The following is a 24,887-nucleotide window of genomic DNA, read 5'->3' on the forward strand; positions in this document are numbered from 1 at the left end:
CATATGTGGACATTTACTGTACTTGCGAAACTTCACAAAATGTTTACTTGGGAACATTTTAGAATCTAATTGAAATCGCACTTGCCAATAGATTTATAATATTTATATTTTTGCTGAATGCAGCTCTGATTCAGCAAACTCTGCTATAGTATGAGGTTAGATTTTGATTATCATTCCACAGTCCCTTAAAACTGCTTGAGCAGGAGTGGCAATATTTGGCCTGATAGAATTATACAGGTATAATGATAACCTCTATAACTGTGCCCTATTATGAAATACGCCAATATAGTTTTGTTTTTATCCTTCAGTAATTATAAAGTTCACTGTTGTATAGTAAACCAAATTCAAATGAACATTTGTCCTGGTAACATTGTTAGACGCTCCTTCTGCATAACAAATGGAGATTTTGTTTTTATTTTTTTTTTCTCTGAACATTTGGAGATATTCAGTATATGCAGACCCATTGAGCGCATCTGTAGACCCTTGAGCACATCTGGTCGAAGTGCCATTTTGAGACTTGGCATTCTGCTTCAATATTTTGGGCTATATTTACGGTCTCCCTTAGCAAAATGTTCCACTCACTGGAGATGTCTATTCATTAGGCTTGTGTAGAATGTTTATTTGAGATTTTATAATGGGACTACTTCTATCTAATTATACTGTAAAATGCATTGCTACTCAGTCAGCTAGTGAATTTTGTGTCCAGCTCTTCTCTAGCGTTAATTCTAATTTGTCATCATTGAACACCTCCAGGCTGTAGTTAATGAAGACACCCAGGGGAATGTGAGTCAGCTACAAGCAGAGGTGAAGAAGCTGAAGGAACAGCTTTCTCAGCTCCTTTCCGGACAGATGCCACAGGATATTTCTTTTGCCAGAGGTGAGATGAGAAATCAAAAGCATATCCTATTACCTGCTTAACTCCTTCACCCTCATACTGTGCATGGCATGATAATGATGGTTCTAGCTGTCACTGCATAAATAATTTGTCACAGCTCTGGATGTCAAATCCCTTAAAACTGACATTTTTATTTGACTTTTAATTAAGGATTTTTTTTTTTTTTTTTAATGCTTTTTTTTTTTTTTTTTTGTTTAATCCACTTTGTGCAAATTTTGAAACTTATTCTTTTGGTTAAATATTGGATCAAACGTAGAAGTTCTCATAAGCTGTACAATTGATCAAAACTGCATCTGCCATTGCAAGTTTATTGTTGGCTTCCCATAGACCTTCGACAGCTGTCAGTCTGATTGCTGAAAGATGTTTTTTTTCCTCTCCCATCAAGGACACTTTATCAATATAAATAAGAAGCAGTGCTAAATCCTAATAGTGCAATCGTGAATAATCATATGGTAAATAATGTGGCATGAAAACAACTAAACATGCAGTGAATAAATTATGACCAAAATATATGATTGAGAAAAAAATCAATTATAAGAAAGTGATATAATGAAATGGGTGCAAAATCCAGAATTAGGTGAATATAATTTCCTTTCAATGAAAGTCCTTTTTAATATTAAACAGAGTGTCCAAAAGTTTATAAGTAATGTTGATTGATTGAAATCCACCACCAAGCGTTAACACTTAGCATTACGCTTCTTACCAGATAACATGGACTATAATAGTCTTAAAAGCACAAAATAACTCGGCATCTGAGATAGGTGGTGGCTGCTCAGCAGCCACTCCAAATGGTTTGAGAATAAAACAAATGAACAAGCGTAGTGAAGCCTGCTAACATTTTAGGTCTGTTTATTTAAAATGTATAAGAACTGCCTTCAATGAGTTGTAAACAGGCACAAGCGAATCAAAAACCAGCTGACTGTCAGCCCATGAGAAAGGAACGCCGTGAGTAATGGCTAAGCAAGCGTGATGTCTTCAGTAACAGCCAAATATTGACGCGTTTCATCATCGGTGGCATCTTCCCAGGGACAGGCCGAACGTCAGATATGGTGGAAAGGGGATCTGTTAAGCGCTAATACCCAAGTGTTAAGCTCCCAGCACAGAATAACTGATATACAAGTCCAAGAAAATATAAAGGAAAAAATAAGTGCAGCGCTAAAAAGAAAAATTTGTAACCATATAAGTATCATAAAGTGACATAATAATTGAACAAACTCAATGAATCAAATAAAGTCCATGTAAAAAGTGAAGATAAATATAAAAGTCCCAAATTGTGATGAATCTTGACGATGAATAAAATAGTGATCATTTACTGAGAAGAACGTCCCATCACCAGAAAAACAAATTAATTGGGCACTCACCAGATCCAGTGGGTCTGTATTGCCTTATGACAAACAAACCAACCAAGCTTTTATAGGTTAATCCAGACTCCTCCTAAAGATATAACCATGGATGAGGTTCCAGGCTCATGTGGTGGGGAGAGGGATGGAAATCTCTCATAGCCAGATAACATGAAAGCCAAGAAGAAAAGTGCACATAGCGTAATATTGCTACAACAAACTTTTAATGAAATAAAGACTTGCACTTCCAATGTTCACATGGTAACAGGCAATAAAGTAAAGATGAGAATCTACTACAAGCTGACGCGCTTCGTCCACTTAGACATCATTAAAGGATATTGCTCGTTGCATAGGAGGATGGTAACTACTTATTTAGTTCCGTATATGAGGGTGGAATGATCTGCAGCTGTCAAATTCGCGCACTGTACCGCCATTTCCACCAAAATGGCGCTGGCGTGCGCTTCAAGCCTCATTTTGGATAAGGAGAGTGATTGGACAGTGTGTCAAGCCTCGCTGTGAAAGTGAGCACAGAGCGTAGCGTCATTTCCGGTCTCAAACCGGAAGTGAGGTAAGCGGAAATCAGATGCGTTCCTAGCCTCATTCTGACAATCCCCAGATGAATGAGGGAACATCAGATAACAACGGGGCCGAACGGAACGTCTGTGAATCGCGGAAATGACCCCACTCTCAAAATTAAAGGGGGACACAGTACCATCCCATTCATGCAGGGAACCAAAATTAGATCATTATTCTCAACAACCACTACAAAGCAGTATATAGAAAGAAATGATCTGGAACAGAGTCCAGTATGATGTGGACAGTAAACACCTAAACCACAATCATATTAAATAAATATAGGACAAATTATTTAATAACATACCAGATAATCAAAAAATAGTGCATTAATAAAGCCTCGTACACACGCAACGATTGTTGGCCGTGAATTTTCGGCCAACGTCCGATCGGCCGATTGTTGGCTTGTTAGTATGGTGCTTCCGACAACCGACTGCGACTTTTCGGCCGAACAAAATCTGGTGTGCATGCTATAAAATTTTTGTTGGCCGTCAACAGAACGGCCGATTGTTCTTCAGTCAGTACAGATTTCAGCAGACAAAAATGTGATGAGCAAGACTGGGCATGCTCAGAGAAGAAAAAACACACGAAAAGTAAACCAGAACATGACATCACTTCTGAAGTTAATTTTTGTTGGCCGATTAAAATTCGTGTGCAGTCTAGAGCACATTTCAACCAACACAACAACACTGGACAAAAGGCGGCCGATCGGTCGTCCAACAATCATTGCGTGTGTACGAGGCTTAAAATCTTAAAATGTATGTTAGGAAAATACCCAAAAGATGTTTATCTTATGGACATAATATATAAAAAAATAGAAATAGGAGAAAATATTATATATATAAAAATATAAATAATATAAAAATAGCAATAATATCTCAATATTAGGAAATGTGTATGTGTGTATATGTGTGTGTGTATATGTATATGTGTGAATATATATATATATAACATTAAAACCACAGAGATCAAAAGGCAAAAGAAAAAACAAAAGAAAAAACATCAAGAGGTATTAATGAATGTATTAATATCCCACTCAATGTTTAATCTGTGAGGTCAGTATGACTTAAGGTTGTATATCCAATTTTGACTGATACCCCAATTTTGGTAGAACCCAGTTACTAACTGGACCACCTACCAGAGCCAGTAATTCTTCTGATTTTGTAAAATGGTCATTTTTTACGGAATATTCCATCCATCATAAGTCTTTAAACAGATTTTTGCTAACATTGGAACATTCTGGAATGTTGGTCCTCTGATTCCAGATAGACCCTCTATTACTTTTAGAGGTGCTCCTTCATTGAGAGGTACTTTGGCCCCCAATATATTAGATCCACCTAAAAAACCAAAATGTTTCCCCGACTTAGTGGGGTTCTATCCGTGTCGTAGGTGCAGGGTGTGTTCCCTTAATTGTGACAAGAGGAGAAAATTTACCACATTTCAATCAACAGTGACGAATATATCTTATAATATAAAGTTTTTCTCCACCTGTACTACTACACATGTTGTCTACCTGATTACCTGCCCATGCAGGAAACAGTATGTTGGGCGTACCACCAGGCAGTGCTACAATCGTCTCAACGAGCATATCACATACATCTTAAAAAAGAAAAGCACGCATAATGTACCCAAGCATTACACTCTGTACCATAATGGAGACCCCAAGGGTACTTCATTTCAGGTCATTGACAAATATGTTGCCCCATGGAGGGGGGGGCTCTACCAAAATTAGGGTATCACGTCAAGAGCCGTATTGGATATACACCCTTAAGTCATACCTGCCTCGCGGATTAAACATTGAGTGGGATATTAATTCATTCATTAATACCTCTTGATGTTTTTTCTTTTAATGCTTTTTCTTTTGCCTTTGATCTCTGTGGTTTTCATTTTATATATATATAAAAATATAGTTTTTTTTTTTTTTTTTATATTGAGATATTATTACTATTTTTATATTTATATTTTTTATATACAGTATATAATATTGTCTCCTATTTCTATTTTCTCAGGTTTTTTATATATTATGTCCATAAGATATCAACATCTTTTGGGTATTATTTTCCTAACATTTTAAGATTTTATTAATGCACTATTTTTGTGATTATCTGGTATGGTATTAATTAAGTTGTCCTATATTTATTTAATATGATTGTGGTTTAGGTGTTTACTGTCCACATCATACTGGACTCTGTTCCAGATCATTTCTTTCTATATACCGCTTTGTAGTGGTTGTTGAGAATAATCTAATTTTGGTTCCGTGCATGAATGGGATGGTACTGTGTCCCCCTTTAATTTTTAGAGTGGGGTCATTTCTGGGATTCGCGGACGTTCCGTTCGGCCCCGTTGTTATCCGATGTTCCCTCATTCATCTGGGGATTGTCAGAATGAGGCTAGGAACGCTCCTGATTTCCGCTTACATGACACAGTGCGTGAATTTGATACCTCCAGATCATTCCACCCTCATATACGGAACTATATAAGTAGTTACCATCCTCCTATGCAACGAGCAATATCCTTTGATGATGTCGAAGTGGACGAAACGCGTCAGCTTGCAGTAGATTCTCATCTTTACTTTATTGCCTGTTACCATGCGAACATTGGAAGTGCAAGTCTTTATTTCATTAAAAGTTTGTTGTAGCAATATTACGCTATGTGCACTTTTCTTCTTGGCTTTCATGTTATCTGGCTATGAGAGATACCCATCCCTCTCCCCACCACCACATGAGCCTGGAACCTCATCCATGGTTATATCTTTAGGGAGTCTGGATTATCTTATAAAAGCTTGATCGAACGTCAGATTGGCATGCCCCTGGGAAGATGTCACCGATGATGACTCGTTTGGGATTGTGTAAGAGTTTGAAAAAACTCAGATTCGGTGATTTTGGAAAACAAGAGGAATTCGTTTATTTACATGCGCATGGAGATGTATACAGAGTTCAGTCACAGCCTGCCCCGTGCATACAAATCTCCCAAGACAATGGGGTTTGTACTTTTTATAGTGATGAATATTTACGAGGTATAGGTGTGTTCTGGGCTGGTCCAAGGTGTAACAGTAGAATTCATCCAATCAATGTCCACTTCTTCCTCTGTTAACGTAACGGTTACTTCAATTGTCCCATCCTTTAGCTGTTATCTCTCCGGTCAGCGCTGGTTCTATAAGTTGGTCTTCAGAATGTAAGCATCCCCCTTCCTTATCTCTCAAGGTTCTTTCTGTAGGAACAAGAGACATACAGACTCCCTTTGTATTACAGGAAAGGGGGAAGGGAGGTTGGTAACCTTCAACATGAGTACACATAGAATCAAGTTAACCTAAAGCATCACTCTAACTACTGTGTTTTATATAAAGTCTACTTCTACCTACATTTCTAGGTTCATATATATATATATATATATATATATATATATATATATATATATATATATATATATATAATCTACATTTATGAAAGATTCCTGACTCAGCCAATTCTTCCAACATTCTCCCTCCTGTTGAACCTACAAATGTAGATTCTTACTCGAGCTCCCACCCCAGAAGTCTGTCTGTTTTAGTGGGGCCTTCATAAAAACAGCATCACTCGCTCATACGGGCAATGAGGCTGAACTTGTTCTATCATGTAAGTCAGGGTCCTGCATGGACAGAACTGTATACATTACATCGCTCGCAGCTCTATCCACCACTCTTGAGATGAGTCCCTTCATGCATGGTACCAGACAGCAGCCTGCGCATAATAATACTGACAGCACTACTGCAACTGCAGTGGCTAAGGTGGTGAAATACTTGCCCCATTTGCCGAACCAACATTCCATTCATCTGGTGAAGGGGTTCTTGATCCCACTATTTTCCGCCAACTCTTGGGACAGCATCTCCAAGCCCTTCAATGCTCGGGGGACACTGCCATCTGGGGCGGTATTATTGGGGATGAAGATACAGCACGTGGCACCGAACATTACACAGACCCCTCCCCTCTCGGCCAGGAGCATGTCCAAGGAGATTCTGTCCTGCCAGGCTGTCAGTGAGGTGGCATCAAGCTGCTCGGCAAGGCCCTTGACTGCATCCCGTGTGTAGTTGACAAAGCGCTGCTGATTGTAATATATATATATATATATATATATATATATATAGTTTATCCAATCAGTGTTTTTATTTACAGATATAAACAGAAAAATTTATTCAAAACTCACAGCCATTTGGTTTCTTGCTTTAAATTCATCTGGGACTCCCCTTGGTACTCCTATAGCATCTATATACACTGATCTATCAAAACTTCCCCCTGGGATGTCTCTCTTGGTTAATTTCCTGCTTAGGGCCTTATCCCATATAGGAACACCTCCTAGTCTGGCGGGGAAGATTAAAAAGGGTTGAACTACTTTCACCAGCCTGCATGTCCCATCCCAGTTTGAGCTCAATAAAGGCCTTAGTTTATTATCTCCACACAACCACCAAGTATCTGCTAAAGCTTGCGTTTGATTGGTAAACAGCGATTCTGGGAAACTTCCATCAGTCCTGACCTGATATATAGTTGTACAATACCTAAATTCTTGTGCAGCCGTTCTAAGAGTATTATTAAAACAAGTATAATTCCCCTTATAGACTGTCACATCTACTGGCTTAGTTTTCATTTTAGTCACAGGAAATTTATCAACTTCTGTTTTGCAAATCTCTCTGTCTGCTTTTCCTTGCATAATCAATAAGATATACGTCATATTAAAAGTCGAGGGTATCGGAACAGTCGCTAGCCTTGGTCTTCCATTGGCGCACACTACACAGTCAGATGCATTAGTTGAATTGGCCGTAAACTTCATCCATTCCAACCATTCATTCTTGTCAAAGTAGCCGGTCTCTATGCTCAATCTATCCACCAGATGTATCACTACCCCAACTACATCACCGTCCTGTCTATCTCCAACCTTAGGGAGTGGGCTACCTGTAGCACTGGCAGGGACACTTTGGGAAGGGTTTACCTGGAGTTTGACTTCAGCCCACGGATCTGTTCCTGACTTAGTTATTCCCAGCCTGTATACCCCGCTATCTCTGACCTCTGGGTTTCTTATTGTAATGATAATGCTTCCTTGGCTTCCTTTGCTAAAGAGATCCTTTGATAGGTAGATATGTCATCTGAGGAATCCTAACTGAACTGGTTTCTTACTTATGGGGGTCTGTTGTCCACCATTCATCCTCCCAGTCACCACATCTCTTATCCTTCCCACACACACATATATATATATATATATATATATATATATATATATATATATATATATATGTGGTACAAACCATAATCAGAAATTTTCCTTGAGGGGTTTTGTGGTACCACCCAGGAACAGCAGAGAAATCATGGTCACCTCCTATCTACCTATTCCTATGTGTTGAGTTCACAGTGTTACTTTCACCTCTTGTAGGTGGGAGGTGGTCTCTCCTTCCAGGATGTGAATCCCTTTATTTAGAGGAAGAGATGTGCCCCCATTCACAACACTCACTCACATAGATTTGTTCTCTTACTCGAATGGTTTTGGGGATTCTCTGCTGACTATAGAAATGTCAGAGTCTATATTTTCACACATTGTCACTTTACTGTCAGGCCTAAGGCCTTCCTATACCATGTGATGTGTATCCAAGCGCACACTGTGCACAAAAATTTTCATTTTGAAATAATTTGAGAATCCAAACACCGCAAATGTCTTAAATGTCTTCTCCACTTCTAGGGATACATCCCTCCTGTTGGGACATGGTTTACTCCATGGCTCAAAAGAGCCACATACCAGAACAAACTGCTATACAAGAGTGGTCCAGAAAACCCACCTTTAGCTGTTTTTCCTTTCTAATCTGATAGTTGTGTATACTATTCATCAGTTCTATTCCCTACCCAGCTTACCTTAAATGAAAAATGGGGGATCTGAAATATATCCAATCTAATGTGTAGATACCTACTTTCCTTTTCTCTTGCTGATTTACCAACTCAGACAATCTTATTCGGCTATGTTAGGGCTGAAAATATAAAAATATCAAAACCGGTGTCAGCCAAACATTTCATAACTAGTAATAATGCCCATATAGCCGTTCATAGATTTCTGAACAGTTAAATCCACGTTCCCTAGTGACCTGGCCTAACACTAAAAGAAAAATCAGCTTTCCCATTTAGGATAAAATATTGGTACAAAAACATCACCTCCCAACTAAACTTCTACAGAACTTTGTAACTTTGTATCTAAACTAAACAATATTCAACCATAGGCCAAACTGCTCACCACTTAATGTGTGCATTTCCTCTATATATATATATATATATATATATATATATATATATATATATATATATATATATATATATATATATATATATATATATATATATATATATATATATATATTCCGGGCTCCTCTCACAAACTAAAGACATTCTGGAAACAAATTTGACCCCAGCTTCTGTGGACATATTACCCATACATATTTGTGTGTCATCGTGTTCTGCATGCCTGACCCAAACCCTAGATAATCAAAGAGAATTGGAGAAACCCATATATAGGTACCTATCCAATTTCACAATCAATTATCTAAAAAATGTGGTCAAAAGATTGCCAAGTGCCAGATGTAACCATATACAATTATCAAGACTTACAGTATCCTAATTTTATAGGACTTGCTATAAAATTTTCAATTTTTGCAGTAATCAGGATTATCTCTAACAGAACCCAATAATTATAAGCAAACAAGAATTTACCTTATCCATAAATGACACAAGTTGCATGAATTTAAACCGTCAATCATAAAGAAAAATATACTTAAAAACAGATATCAGTTATGTCTGAAACCCAAGTTGGAATCTCTAATTCAGTGTAACCCTTTCTGTTTCTGTACTGTGCACATCCTGTGGATTCTGTTTTCTAAAACGCTTGCGCACTCCAATAGTGCTTCTGCCTTACAGACCACTGCAATGATTATGACAGAATATACATAAGTAGATGCTGCCATAATTAAACAAAACACATGCACAGGAAAGGACAATACAGAAAAATATAAAATCAAAATTAATTAGTCACTCACTCCATATACAACCAGTTGTAAGAAAACTATTAGTGTATTCATATAAACAAAGATGATGCAAGTTGTCAATGGATTCTGTAATCTTCTTTAGTTTTTGGACATTAAACCTTATCCGACAGGCGGATTGAGACTGTTCAGTACCATCTAGAAACTTAAAGAGGAAGTAAACCCTCCTCTACAACTTGTACCTATAGGCAAGCCTATGATAAGGCTTACCTATAGGTACTGTAAATATCTCCTAAACATGTACCGTTTAGGAGATATTTACCTTACATTTCGCCAGTGACGTCACTGGCGCATGCGCTCTGAAGGAACGGCAGATCGTGCCGTTCCTTCAGAGCCCCGTGCCGTGACTGTCGGCTCGCGTGCGCGGGAGTGACGTCACCGCGGCTCCGGCCAATCAGATGGCCGGATGCCGCGATCCCGGAAGACGGGCGACTAGACATGTCGCCCGTCATAGAGGTGAGTGAGCGGCACGGCGGGGGCTCGTTCTGAGGTAAGTATTGCATAATGAGCTAATATGCGATGCATACTAGCTCATTATGTCTTTCTTTTGCAGGGTGTAAAAAAAAAAAAATCAAACGAGTTTACAACCTCTTTAAGCAAAATGAAAGGTCATAATAGATTACCATTACATTTCTCACCTAGAAATAATCAAATAGTTAGTAACAAACATATATCAATCACATGTCCTATGGCCATATTGTTTAATGAGAGTGCACTCTATTCTTCCCATATATAAGGAGCTCATAATAATTATTTTAATTTTCACCACGTGGATTTTCATAAAAGGACGTCCATTAAAAGTTGTCAATAATTTACCTTGGTTAAAACTCATTCACAATAACCTTCATAGTGTGTTCATTACATTATATATCGATTATAAATCACCAATCATACTGAGTAACGATCACCATCTCTTACTCAAACCCAACTATACATTTTCAGTGAGCATTCATTATTGTCCTATCTTTTACTTGATACTTGGTCACATCAGCGTTATATAGAACCTGTCTGGTCAACTTACTTTGTTTAAACAACTTCCATTTCAAAAGAATGCACAGTTTTTATCAGTGGGTGGGGCTGTCTCGCTTTCCACGCCCAGTGGGCTGGAATGGAAAGACTAAACGTTTTAAATAATTATAATAGTAATGGCTGCTTTCTGAAATCTAAAGGGCGTTAGCTTCAGTCAATTATTTTGTCTCTTTGTTTCCAATTAATCTTAAAGTTACACAAGACAAAAAAACTAATTTAACTAGGAACTTATATCTGTCAATACTTAAAACTTCCCTTACTTTTCAAAGCATTTGGACATCACATATTACATTATATTACTCATTTCTCATGTTCAAAACTCTCCTACTTTCACAATCAGACATCTAAAAGAGTGGAATTTCTTCGTCCGGCATCTTTCCCTCCCTCCCTCCTTTTCCAAAGGGAGGGGGAGCATTCTGCAGATGCGCTGTCTGCTAACAGTACACTCACACACACAAGTAGTAAAGCTTGATTCGAACCAATCAGTAATGCTTACACACATACCATACACACTCTCTGTCTGAATTCAGATAACATTGTCACATGTACAACAGAAACCTCAAAATGCGTTCAATCATCTGCAACAAAGAACATTTTCTCATCAGGGACCCAAATATTTACCATGCTCCCTCTTAATAAAAGACTAACATAAGTGTATTACTTTCAAAAAAAGAATCTTCGGCATCCTTCCACTGTCATGGTTAGACAGAAATCACCTGCTTGACCATTAAGTCACATTCTACCTGCAGATTTGTCATAAAGGTTCGGATAAAAAGTGATTTCATAGCAACATTAGTATCCAACCCTGCTGCCTTCTAGACCTTCATGAATCCCCTTGTTGTAGAAGTTCAGCTACCTCTTTTAGCTTGTCTGCTACATACATTTACCGTGGGGAGAAAAGACCTGTCTATAAACACTCTACTCATCTCTGTCCCTAGTTCCGCTCACATGTGTTTTCATCATTGCATTCAGGATCCTTGCTTAGACAACAATTTATATTTCCCATTCCTAAACTTTCAAATATTTAACGTACACGGAAAGGATTTATTATACGGTCAGTCCTTACCCTGACCGGTCACTACATACCTCTTGGTCACAAACCACCTACCAAGGTTCCGTATGCAAGACTAAATAGCCAGTCAAAAGACATGTCTCCTGGTCACTTTGTCCTACCAATATACCTCTTGGTCACAACACCTACCAAGATTACGGGTATTTGGTCACCTTTTCCTACCAGAATACAACATATTCTCGTCACTGAACTATCCCAATGGGAAATATAAATTTAGTCACTTACCGAATCCCCTTGTTCTTCCTCACCGATCTTCCTTGAAACCGACTCCGGACGAATTCCGTCCTGGTGGAGACGACTGGCCTCTTTTAACAGTCAACACAGGACTGGAGGTCTTGTAAGACGATCCTTGGCATCTCACCTCAGATCTTTTGCAGTCGTCCCAGCAGAACTTCTATCGTCCAGCAGTGGTATCTAGGCCAACGCACCAAAATGTAAGTGTTCGAAAAAACTCAGATTCAGTGATTTTGGAAAACAAGAGGAATTTGTTTATTTACATGCGCATGGAGATATATACAGAGTTCAGTCACAGCCTGCCCCGTGCATACAAATCTCCCAAGACAATGGGGTTTGTACTTTTTATAGTGATGAATATTTATGAGGTATAGGTGTGTTCTGGGCTGGTCCAAGGTGTAACCGTATAATTCATCCAATCAATGTCCACTTCTTCCTCTGTTAACGTAACGGTTACTTCAATTGTCCCATCCTTTAGCTGTTATCTCTCCGGTCAGCGCTGGTTCTAGAAGTTGGTCTTCAGAATGTAAGCATCCCCCTTCCTTATCTCTCAAGGTTCTTTCTGTAGGAACAAGAGACATACAGACTCCCTTTGTATTACAGGAAAGGGGGAAGGGAGGTTGGTAACCTTCAACATGAGTACACATAGAATCAAGTTAACCTAAAGCATCACTCTAACTACTGTGTTTTATATAAAGTCTACTTCTACCTACATTTCTAGGTTCACATATATATATATATATATATATATATATATATATATATATATATATATATATATATATATATATATATTCTCTACATCTACATTTATGAAAGATTCCTGACTCGGCCAATTCTTCCAACAGATTGGCTTTTTACTGAAGACCTCACGCTTGCTTAGCCGTTACGGCGTTCTTTTCTTATGAGTGGACAGTCTGCTGGTTTTTGATTTGTTTGTGCCTGTTTACAACTTATCAAAGGTACTTTATATATTTTAAATAAAAGGACTTAAATGTTAGCAGGCTTCACTATGCTTGTTCATTTCTTTTATTCTCAATCCATTTGGAGCTGCTGCTGAGCAGCCACCGCCTGTCTAAGATGCTGGGTTATTTTGTGCTTTTATGACATTACAATTTATGGTCCATGTTATCTGGTAGGAAGCGTATGCTAAGTGTTGATGCTTGGTGGTGGATTTCATCAATCAACGTTGCATATACACTTTTCTCTTACGTCCTCCAACAGTCGCCGCCACTTCACAATCTTCACTAATGGGGTAATTGACCTTTGCTCCGCAGGAGTAGCTAGGCAACAAGATTTGTTAATATCAAAGCTTTTAGCATATCACACCCCTAGGGGGTGGTCCCCTCAGTCAATACCTCCCTGCTTCCTGCATTCTCTACTCAGTTTCTAATGCCTAGCTTAGGAGTAGCTGGCTGATCCTGTGCTGGGGCTTTCAGTCTCAGCCTTCTATCCTCTTTTGGATTTTATTTTGAGTATTTTTCTCTTTCTTTTACTTAGCTGTTCTTTTTCTCAGCATTAGTTTAGTTTCTTCGGATGAAGATGATCATGCGGAGCTGGGTCTCGGACTGGCCACCCTGGATCCCAGGGTTCAGGGCCAGGGGCTTCCCAGCCTGCCATCGAGCGTTCAGCTCAGGTTTCCCTGGCATATTGAACGACCCATCCCTGTTCGCTGCAGGGATGCTGCCTGTGAGGTGGCTACCTCACCGGACGCCATTTGCGGTTTCGCACCGCAGTTCCACTGCGTCCTGGCTGCGACACTCCCTGTCCTCAGTGCAGCGGTTTGGTCGCTGGAGAAGGCTCCCCACGCCATCCGGACTGGTAAGTGCAATTCTATGTGGGGACCTGTCTGTTTTGGGTGTCAGTCTGTGACTGTGTGACCCTGCATGTCTGTGTATGTGCTGAGCTCCCTGTCAGATTCCTGTGTGGAATAGCTGCCTTTCTGCGGGCTGCGGGGGGGGGGGGGGGGCTCTCCCGCTCTATGTGAGAGTATGGGGCAGACTGGGCTTAGACATGATGTGCGGCGGCCGCTACTGCGGCCCGCCATTTTTTTGCGGCAAATTATGGTGACCGGCCCTGTGTGGTACGGCGCGGTGCTTTGGCGCCAAACGCCCCCATTTTGGCGGCGATCGATCATACAGCCACACGTCGGCGCCATTTTCTCATTGCCTAAAATGCCTCAGCCGAGCGGCCATGTTTGTGTAGCCTGCATAGGCTTTATAGGGCGGTCAGTCATTGCATCACTTCCTTTTGCTCTGGAACAGCGATCGGTGGCAGCAGCCTGTGTGGTCTCTCCAGGTTTTTACCTTTCCTTTTCCTGTATTCCTTGCTCAGTGTCCTTATCCCTGTGGGGGTCGGTACATACAGTAGTGTGCGGTGGGCTACGCTCGCCGCGGTCTTAAAGGGGCAGTCCTCCTTTTTTCAATTATTGCTGGGGCATGGATTCTCAGGATTGCAAGTTTCCTCCCACCTTGGTGGGGGGCCAAGGGGCTGCTGCATCCCCCGAGGGGGCTGATCTGGCTGCTATTGTGGCGAACTTGGCTTCTCAGGTGCAGATGCTAATGGCTGATCGATCCGCAAAACGGCCCAGATTGTCTATTTCCTCTGATTCAGAGGGCGATGGGGCTGCTATGGCTGGAGTGCCATTCTCAGGGTCTCGCTCATCTCTAGACCTTGGGGGGTCTGAGGGGGAGGCTGAGGTAGAAGGGGTTGATAATTCTCCCCCTGGCTCGCCTGAAGAGCTTGCACTCATGGATGAGTTGGTTGCTTCTATCAAGGAAACACTGCGTTTGCAGGCTGAACCATGTCCTCCTGCTTTGATGTCCTCTTATGGGACGCAAAGGAAACGCAAAACAGCGCAGGTTTTTCCTGCCCTGCGGAATTTCAGCGCGCTGTTGATGAGCAATGGCGCAATTTAAAGAAGCCTTTTACTGTAAGTTCAAGCTGCGTTATCCATTTACACCCACCACTGATGAGCGTTGGTGATTGCCGCCTCAGGTGGATCACGCGGTGGCGGTTTTGAATCTACTGCGATCCCTGCTGAGGATACCCCGGTGTTCCGGGACCCTACGGACAGGAGATTGGAGTCTCTTGCCCGTCATGCTTATACGGTTGCTGGTTCTATGCTGAAGCCTATTTTTGCTTCCATTTTGGCAGCCCAGGCTATTGCGGATTGGGCGCAGGTGCTCAGGCGCACCCTGGTGGCTGACTCTGCTCCACCGACAACATTGGCTATGGTGGATCAAATTCATCAGGGTGTCATGTATTTGTGTGATGCGGACTTGGATTTAGTCCCTTTGGCTGCACGCCTCTCAAGTGTGGCGGTATTGAACCGTCGCCTGATATGGCTGAAATGTTGGTCGGTTGACCAATCCTCTCGCAAGACTCTAGCTAATCCTCCCTACGCGGGATCTCGCCTTTTTGGCGAGTCTTTGGATACTCTGATAAAGGGAATTTCCGGGGGTAAGAGCACTCTCTTACCCCAAACTCACAAGAATAGGTTTGTTCGCGGTAAGAAGAATACCTTGTTTAGGCCCTCTCAGGGGTCCTTTCGGTCGCAATATAAGGGCAAGCCCTTCAAGGGCCAAGGCTCCCAAAAGAAGCCGTGGGCAGGCAAGCAGAAGTCCGGCCAGTCCGGGTCCGCTGCCCATACCAATTCGGCCTGAAGGGGCGCCCTCACCCGGTTCTGGGGTGGGGGGACGTTTGCTCGGTTTTCTTCAACCCTGGCTGGCCCGCATTCGGGACAGGTGGGTTCAGGAAATCGTTCGATCTGGATACAAGATCGAGTTTCTCTCTCGGCCGGCGAGCAGATTTTTTCCCTCAAATCTTCAGCTGTCTCCGGAGCGCTTGCAGGATCTGCACCTGGCGGTGCGGGCCCAGGGAGTGGTGGTTCCGGTGCCTCATCGGGACAGATTTCGGGGGTTCTTTTCCAATCTGTTCACTGTGCCCAGAAAGGAGGGCAAGGTACGTCCGATTTTGGACTTAAAAGCTCTGAACCGCTTTGTGCGGGTTCGCAAGTTCCGCATGGAATCCCTGCGCTCGGTGGTGGCTGCTCTGGTCCCGGGGGAATTCATGGCCTCCATCGAATTGAAGGATGCGTACCTTCACATCCCCATTTTCGAGGGTCACCAGAGGTACCTTCGATTCGCCATTGCGGAGGATCATTACCAATTTGTGGCGTTACCCTTTGGTCTCGCTTCGGCTCCGCGGGTTTTCACCAAGGTGCTTGCGCCGGTCCTGGCTTTATTGAGAGCCCAGGGCATCTCTGTCTTGGGGTATCTGGACGATATCTTGATTCGGTCTGCGACCAGTCAGGGCCTGGCGAACGACCTGTCCATCACGATGCAGACTCTGCGGGAGTTCGGTTGGACGATAAATTTTCCGAAGTCAACGCTGTGTCCATCGGTTCGTCTTCCCTACCTGGGGATGATCCTGGACTCTGTTCAAGCGAAGGTCTTCCTGCCGGAAGACAAGCTCCGGACACTTCAGGACAAAGTCAGGTCCCTCAGGGACAATCAGTGCTCGTCCCTCCGGACGTGTATGAGGTGTCTGGGATTGATGGTCTCGGCTTTCGAGGCGATTCCCTTTGCCCAGTTTCACACGCGGGATCTTCAGGCGGAGATCCTGGCCAAGTGGGACGGGCGTCCGCAATCTCTGGATCTGCGGATTTCGTTGAGCCGTCTCACCCGAAGGGGTCTTTTGTGGTGGCTCCAGTCCCCGGCGGTGTCGGGCAAGTCCTTTCGTTCTTTGTCGTGGACGGTGGTCACCACGGATGCCAGCCTGTCGGGCTGGGGTGGTGGTCTGGGCGTTCTGTCCGCCCAGGGAACTTGGTCGGAGGAGGAATCCTCCCTTCCGATCAACATTCTGGAATTGCGAGCGATAAATCTCTGCCTTCTGCGTTGGACGGACAGGCTTCAGGGCCGTCCAGTTCGGGTGCAGACGGACAATGCCACAGCGGTGGCCTACATCAACCACCAAGGGGGCACCAGGAGTGCCCGAGCGGCTCGGGAAGTAGCCGACATTCTGTCTTGGGCCGAGACGCACGTCCCGGCGATATCTGCAGTTCACATTCCGGGGGTGGAGTACTGGCAGGCGGATTATCTGAGTCGCCAGACCCTGGACCAGGGGGAATGGTCCCTTCACCCGGATGTCTTTCAGATGTTGTGCGCGAAATGGGGTTCCCCAGATGTGGACCTGTTCGCGTCTCGTCTAAACAACAAGGTGGAAAGGTTCGTGGCAAGGACGCGCGATCCTCGGGAAGACGCCTCAGACGCGTTTGTGGCGCCCTGGCATCAGTATCGTCTGATGTATGCCTTTCCACCGATTCAGCTGCTATCCAGGCTCCTTCGCAGGTTGGCCTCAGAACCGCACACGGTGATTCTGGTGGCGCCGGACTGGCCTTGCCGGTCTTGGTACGCAGACCTCGTGAATCTGGCGGTCGACGCTCCGTGGCATCTGCCTCTTCGAGAAGATCTCCTGTCTCGAGGACCGATATTCCATCCTGCTTTACAGTCGCTGGCTTTAACGGCCTGGCTGTTGAAAGCCAGGTCCTGAAGAATAGGGGTCTCTCCCCTGAGGTCATTCCCACTTTGATCAAGGCTAGAAAAGCCTCTTCGGGGAAGATTTACTACCGTACTTGGAAGGCGTATTTTGCCTGGTGTGAGTCCAGGGGGTATTCCCCCTCCTTAATACTCGGTATCGAGAGTGTTGGCTTTCCTTCAAACGGGCGTGGACCAGCGTTTGGCGTTGGCCACGATTAAGGGTCAGATTTATGCGCTGGCCGTTCTCTTTCAACGCCCTGTGGCGTCTAATTCCTTGGTTAGCACCTTTGTTTAAGGGGTGCGACACTTGGCCCCTCCTCGGAGGGACCCTTTACCTCCATGGGACTTGAACCTTGTTCTGTCCGTGTTGCAGCATGCTCCCTTTGAGAAGATCAGGGAGATCTCGTTGTCTCTGTTGTCCAAGAAGGTTGCCTTTTTGGTGGCGATCACTTCGGCTCGCAGGGTATCGGAGCTGGCGGCCTTGTCCTGCAGCTCTCCCTACTTGGTGATTCACTTGGATAAGGTGGTCTTACGACCTAACCCTTCTTTTCTTCCGAAGAGGATCTCGGAATTTCACCTCAATGAGGACATTGTCTTACCTTCGCTTTGCGCGAAGCCTAAGCATCCAAAGGAGGTGGCTTTGCAAAATTTTACAAGGTGGATGTTCAGGCATCGGCAGATGCTTCCTTTGGCCGTAAAGTTCTTAGTGCGGCAGTGCCTTAGGGTCCCTTGTTTGGGTCTTTGGCTGTTGGTGTTTTTGCCCCTAGGCTACTTGTTCTTCCTGGGTTGTTGCTCCTGTTGAGCACGTTTTTCCTGTTGCCCAGTTGGTTCTCTTACTTTGGTAAGGTTCTTTTTTTTCTGATGTGGGTACTGCGTTGTTTTAGGCGCGGCTGCGTTTTTTCCCCACCCCTCATGTCTACACTGCTCTGGGACGTCCCCATTAGTGAAGATTGTGAAGTGGCGGCGACTGTCGGAGGACGTAAGAGAAAACAGAATTTTTGTAAAATCTTACCGTAAAATTCCTTTCTCTGAGTCCTCCGACAGTCGCCGCCCCCGCCCCTCTTTTGGGGTTTGTTTATGTACTCTACTGCTATGCTACTGAAACTGAGTTGAGAATGCAGGAAGCAGGGAGGTATTGACTGAGGGGACCACCCCCTAGGGGTGTGATATGCTAAAAGCTTTGATATTAACAAATCTTGTTGCCTAGCTACTCCTGCGGAGCAAAGGTCAATTACCCCATTAGTGGAGATTGTGAAGTGGCGGCGACTGTCGGAGGACTCGGAGAAAGGAATTTTACGGTAAGATTTTGCAAAAATTCAGTTTTTTGCACTTTATGGACACTCTTGTTTAATATTGAAAAGGACTTTTTCAATGAAAGGACTTGATGTTCACCGAACACTGAATTTTGCACCCATTTTATTATATCACTTTCTTATGATTGATTTTTTCACTGAATGTTTAGTTTTTTTATGCCACATTTACCATATTCATGATTGCGCTTTAGGATTTATCGCCGCTTCCTATCTATATTGATCATTTACAGCTGGTATCCTAGTTGGTTAGGCGGCTGCTTAACTTTTCGTTCTTTTTGCTTGACCTAGCGCAGATTTTTCCCTGTTTTATACTTGTAACTTTATACCGCTGACGAGTTAGAGCTAGATGCTGTGGTGATAGGCATTTCCAACTAAAGCTCAAATCCAGCCAAAGTGTATCTGGATTTGGACAGAGTAAGGGAAAATGCCTATTTACCTTTGGGGAAATCCTCTCCTTTCCAGAAAGTGAATTAAATATCCTTAGCAGGGTACAAAGACACTCCACTTTAGTATTATGAGATACTTTTTATCTCTTTCAGTGTATTCCTGTGGACAGCTGCCTCCCCTGTTTCTTGTATGCGAGTTAGTGACAGGGAGTCAGTTCTTGCAAAAGGGCTCATTGGCTGAAACAAAAACCTGGCAGAAATTGTATTAAAGTGAAAGTACACTGCATATGAGCACCACAAACCAAAAACGCTATTTAGTTTGCTATTCATATTCAAAGCTATCCCCCATCCATCCATCCATGCTTTTTTTTTTTTTTTTTTTTTTTTTTTAATTTTGTGGAGAAATCACTTTGAAAAGCGCCCCCTAGCTTTTCTGGCTGTGGCCATCCTGAGTAAGGGAGGATGGTTCATGTAGTATTTACTTCCCAGAATGATCTGCCCTTAGCTCAGGCATGCAGGTAAGAGGGTGTTCTTAGCTAAGAAAACCCCTCCTGAAGACTCCTGGGTTGTATGACCTTGTTTTCCTAGGCTTGGAAAGCAGGAAGTAATTAAAGTGTTTTTAAAAAAAAAAAAAAAAAAAGTTGAAAATAACTAATGATATACATTCCTATATATTTGCTGATGCTAGCAGCATAAGGATTAAAATAGTTGATGATTGAAAGAGAGAAGTTACGCTTTAAGCTGGCCATAAACTGAACAAAATTTGATCAGTAGATGGCCCTGTTGGCTGGTTCCCTCCCAACATCCTTCAATAGAAAAATTGTCAGTTGAACAGCAGCTGCATCCAACCAAGCGCAATTGCTGAATGGGTATTTTGACAGCCGGTGGGGATGTTTTTGCTTTTGTCTAAGGTAACTGCGTTAAAAGCAAGGAAAGCTAAAAAAAAAAAGCCTGCTGTAGTCTATATGCTTTAATAAACAAAAATACTGTAACTAAAAACAATGTACAAATTTAGGACCATACACGACATACAGAGTATCCAAAAAAAAAAAGGCATACAATATACACATGTATAAGCTACCTATCCTTATCCTTTTCTACCAAATGAGCATAGACAAAGTATGCACTAGGGATGCTCTGTTATTTAACTTAGGTTGTTTACTGTTCTCCCCAGGTAAAGTTCCTATTTTCAGTTTTTATTATGGAGTCCTCATCCTTCTATCCAGGATCTCTTCCAGACTACTCCTTGCTTCTCAGAGTCCTCAAACGACTGGCTGGTGTTCAGCACATTTTTTTCCTCCCTCCTATTTCCTGCCAACATCCCTTCCTGTTCCATGAGCTCCATAAACCAGTCAATCGAGGTAGTTAACGTATGAATAGAGGAAGCCCAGCTTCTAAAAAATACATGGCATTAATCCATATATTTAGGCAATAAACAAATTACTTAAATAGCCATAGAAACTCAGGGGACAACTGCTAAAATACAGTGGCCACAGCAGGAGATTTGTCCATCTACGCTGTGTAGGGGTGTGGGTTTTTTTTTTTTTTAATTGGCTGGAGTTTCAGCATTTATGACAACCTAAAACACACCCATAGACCTTTTTGTGATTGCTATTTTTGTACCTAGAATCACAAAGTTTGCTTCTGGAAGCGTCCTTTGCAAGTTTTCCAGGCTACCCTGCAGAAATAAAAGGCCTGATGCTTACAGAGCTCAACTGCTAAAGCTAACATATTTTGTAAAGTTTTTGTGTTCCAGTGCTTTGTATTTAAAATTGCTTTCCCCTTTTTGATGGCTTATACAGGGCAGCAGCAGAATGTATATGGTCATTATTTGCACTTTGTCACTCACAAAGCTTAGTTTAATCATTTGCATACTGCTATAGACCCTTATGTTTCCAGCAAACTTTTGCATAAAAACAAGGATTCTTGGTTCACATATATTGCAATACACATTCCAGCTGGCTAACTGCAACAAAGTGATCCTCCATTGGTCAGTCCCTAACCTATGTGATTTGTCTGTGTGCAGCTGCTGGCACATTCTACAACAGCATCATTACATTTTACAAATCAAGCAGTGGGGCAGACTATTGTTTTCCTTAAATCCATGCCCAGACCAGGGTCTGTATTACTACCATCCCGTCAGCAAGCAAATTCTTTACAGAAATTGAACTTGTGAAGGATTTAAAATGATAACGATTTTATTTTTTGTTCAAAACCTTCAGTTTTATTACATAACATTTTCTGGATAGTTACAATTCCGCTTCTAAATAATACATTTTTTTATTTCTTGTACAGTTTGGGGCATTTTATGTATTTTTATCATAATCCTATATCTTTAATTCCAGCACCTTCTGTTGATGAGAACATTACAGATTACATGAATAACTTTTTAGAGGCAATGATGCTTTTGGAGAAATCTGAAAATGAGAAGAAGGTAAGGTTATGGTTCATTTAGTCATATTAGTTTGAATACTTTGACGGCACTTAAAATGATATTGTCTAAATTAAGATTTAGTAAAAATGCCCTACTGGAACTTTCTGCAGTTGCTGATTCACCATGGGCTAGCACAATAATTAAACATTTTTAAATTGCTCTTTCAGTTATTTTAGTTTGCCAGTGTGGATATCTGCATTGTCACAATATTGGGGCTATGCTTTTTTGTGTGAGATTTTCACATACAGACTTAAAAGTACATGTTTCGGATAGTATAAATGCAAACGGAACAATTTAGTGATGCTGTTGCATGCATTTTTGAGCATACTTGACAAACAATTGTACCAATACCACGGCTTGCTGTTTCCAGTCAGCACTTCCTATCCAGACTTGTGACAAAGGTGGGCATAGTGAGCAAGCAGTTCTGTTACGGATTTCCCACTTTGTTGATTTCATTGCATGATAAATGTACTTTAATAGTATAATGAGCTTTGATGGCATCAAAAGAGCAAGCCTTTACAGTTTAAAATTATCCTGCAGGCCTTGTTACAGAAAGTAGCGCAGCTGGAAGACCTCTGCAGCAAGAAAGAAAAGTTCATCCAGTCAAACAAAATGATTGTTAAATTCAGGGAAGATCATATTGCTCGACTTGAGAAGGCTAACAGAGACGGCCAAGCAACCTTGTTAAATAATGAACAGGACGACCTCATAGCAGAGATGAAAGAAGAAATCGGAGTTTTAAAAGAACAGGTAAAGCCTAAAATTGTAAAATTGATGCAGCAAATATTGCTGTAATCAATCTAAATTTTGTTGTAATCTAAAATTGATTGATTGTAATTTTTTAAACTGTCAAATTGCTTTTTTTTTTTTTTTTTAAGTTTTTAATATAGGCTTTAAGGTTGTTAAGGGGAATAATTTTTCCAACCAAAAAAAATCTACTTTACCCGTAGCATCTTATCCCCTTTCAGACCTAATTTCGGCAGTAGAGCTTTGCTAATGAAACCAGAATTCAGAAATAATGTCCCTGTTAGCACACTTCATACATAAGCCCAAAAGTGTGTGGTGGCCACAAGATGAAGTTGCACTAGTGTCTTTTCGTGCTTGGATCAGGTAGGTTGATCTTTAAAACAAGTCCGATCATGCCTCCTACCCACCCCAGTGATACGGACATGGCCAAAACAGTTTCCAAAGGAGTATCTATACAGATAAAAAAAGAAAAAGGAACTCCATGATACAAAACAAGTTTGCTCAGGGAGATAAAGGTTTAGTGGACTTTAAAGGCACATATTAAGTAGGCAAAAGACTACCATAAGTATAAAAAACATATATTCTTTTATTTAACCAAAGTTTTTTTTGAAAAATAGAACAAAAGTTCAAGAAGCAAAACTATACAATGACATACATATTATTTGAAATAAGAACATTCATCATATCTATAGGTCAAAATATTGGATACACAGATATTGTAGTAGGTACACTTTGTGAGTATTAGGATCGTGGTCTGAAGAGGTCGACGCGTTTCGCCTTAGCTTCTTCTGGACCTCAGACGCTAATATACAATTTTATCTCTCTCAAAATGCAGAAAAACCGTGTGATCCGTGGTCATCAGTATCAGTATATCATATTGATCATAGAGTAGTAAAAAATAGGCGGGAAGTGAAGAGGGAGAAAAAGGCCCAAAAACTGGTGGAATGGGCCACCTCAAATTCCCACACTGGAATCTATCGAGGATTCAGGTCGGGATCAGAGTAGTGATATGGAGGCTGCTATTGGCTGTATCACATGAAGGTCTTTGTATCCTTCTGTCTAATCTTAGACCATATTGGGACCCAGTCCCCTTATAGCAGTAGATATTGATGTCTTGGCGGGATACGAACAGGCTGATGGAGGCTCTTGGCGCAGTCGCCCCCTTTTGAACCAGATGACTATACCTTTTCTATCCCTGGGAACTATATTCACAAGCAATTTCAGCTGCAATATCCATAATACCATTGTTTTACACTGGAATATACTCTACTATCGGATACACTACAAATCTGGGGGGACCTTTTCCATCTAACGTTACAAGACATCAATATCTACTGCTATAAGGGGACTGGGTCCCAATATGGTCTAAGATTAGACAGAAGGATACAAAGACCTTCATGTGATACAGCCAATAGCAGCCTCCATATCACTACTCTGATCCCGACCTGAATCCTCGATAGATTCCAGTGTGGGAATTTGAGGTGGCCCATTCCACCAGTTTTTGGGCCTTTTTCTCCCTCTTCACTTCCCGCCTATTTTTTACTACTCTATGATCAATATGATATACTGATACTGATGACCACGGATCACTCGCTTTTTCTGCATTTTGAGAGAGATAAAATTGTATATTAGCGTCTGAGGTCCAGAAGAAGCTAAGGCGAAACGCGTCGACCTCTTCAGACCACGATCCTAATACTCACAAAGTGTAACTACTACAATATCTGTGTATCCAATATTTTGACCTATAGATATGATGAATGTTCTTATTTCAAATAATATGTATGTCATTGTATAGTTTTGCTTCTTGAACTTTTGTTCTATTTTTCAAAAAAAACTTTGGTTAAATAAAAGAATATATGTTTTTTATACTTATGGTAGTCTTTTGCCTACTTAATATGTGCCTTTAAAGTCCACTAAACCTTTATCTCCCTGAGCAAACTTGTTTTGTATCATGGAGTTCCTTTTTCTCTAATTAATAGGATTATGGCACACAAGGGTCAGCTCAACCAAAAACCCCCCTCTTATCTATACAGATCTTACTGTTCAGCAGATATCACAATTCAATTCTTAGAAACTTGTTTTTAGTGAATTGCCCCTGCTCAAAATACCGTATGTTATTTTTACTGTCAGCATATTGGTAACAAGGAAGTGATTTGCCTCCAATACGTAGGCTAATTAAATGGTTGGATCTGAATTGTCCTAATGTGACCGATCATAAGACAGGCAGAATTTTTGGCCTAACTGATTTTTACATTAGGATAAGGCTATACTGGCAT

At 41.6% G+C, this 24,887-nt stretch overlaps 1 protein-coding gene across 1 annotated transcript in view; it reads left to right on the forward strand.

Annotated features, from left to right (window-relative positions):
- KIF15 (kinesin family member 15) overlaps positions 1-24,887 on the forward strand; it is a gene marked incomplete at its 3' end in the record, with an annotated part of 260,968 nt that overhangs the window by 91,232 nt on the left and 144,849 nt on the right. The window contains exons 11-13 of the mRNA XM_082258917.1: positions 754-877; positions 21,776-21,864; positions 22,405-22,614. Of these exons, the coding sequence (XP_082115043.1) occupies positions 754-877; positions 21,776-21,864; positions 22,405-22,614 (423 nt within the window). The remainder of the gene's footprint in view (positions 1-753; positions 878-21,775; positions 21,865-22,404; positions 22,615-24,887) is intronic.

This window comes from Pelophylax lessonae, assembly GCF_965119305.1.
Source record: "Pelophylax lessonae genome assembly, chromosome: 5".
Taxonomy (NCBI): domain Eukaryota; kingdom Metazoa; phylum Chordata; class Amphibia; order Anura; family Ranidae; genus Pelophylax; species Pelophylax lessonae.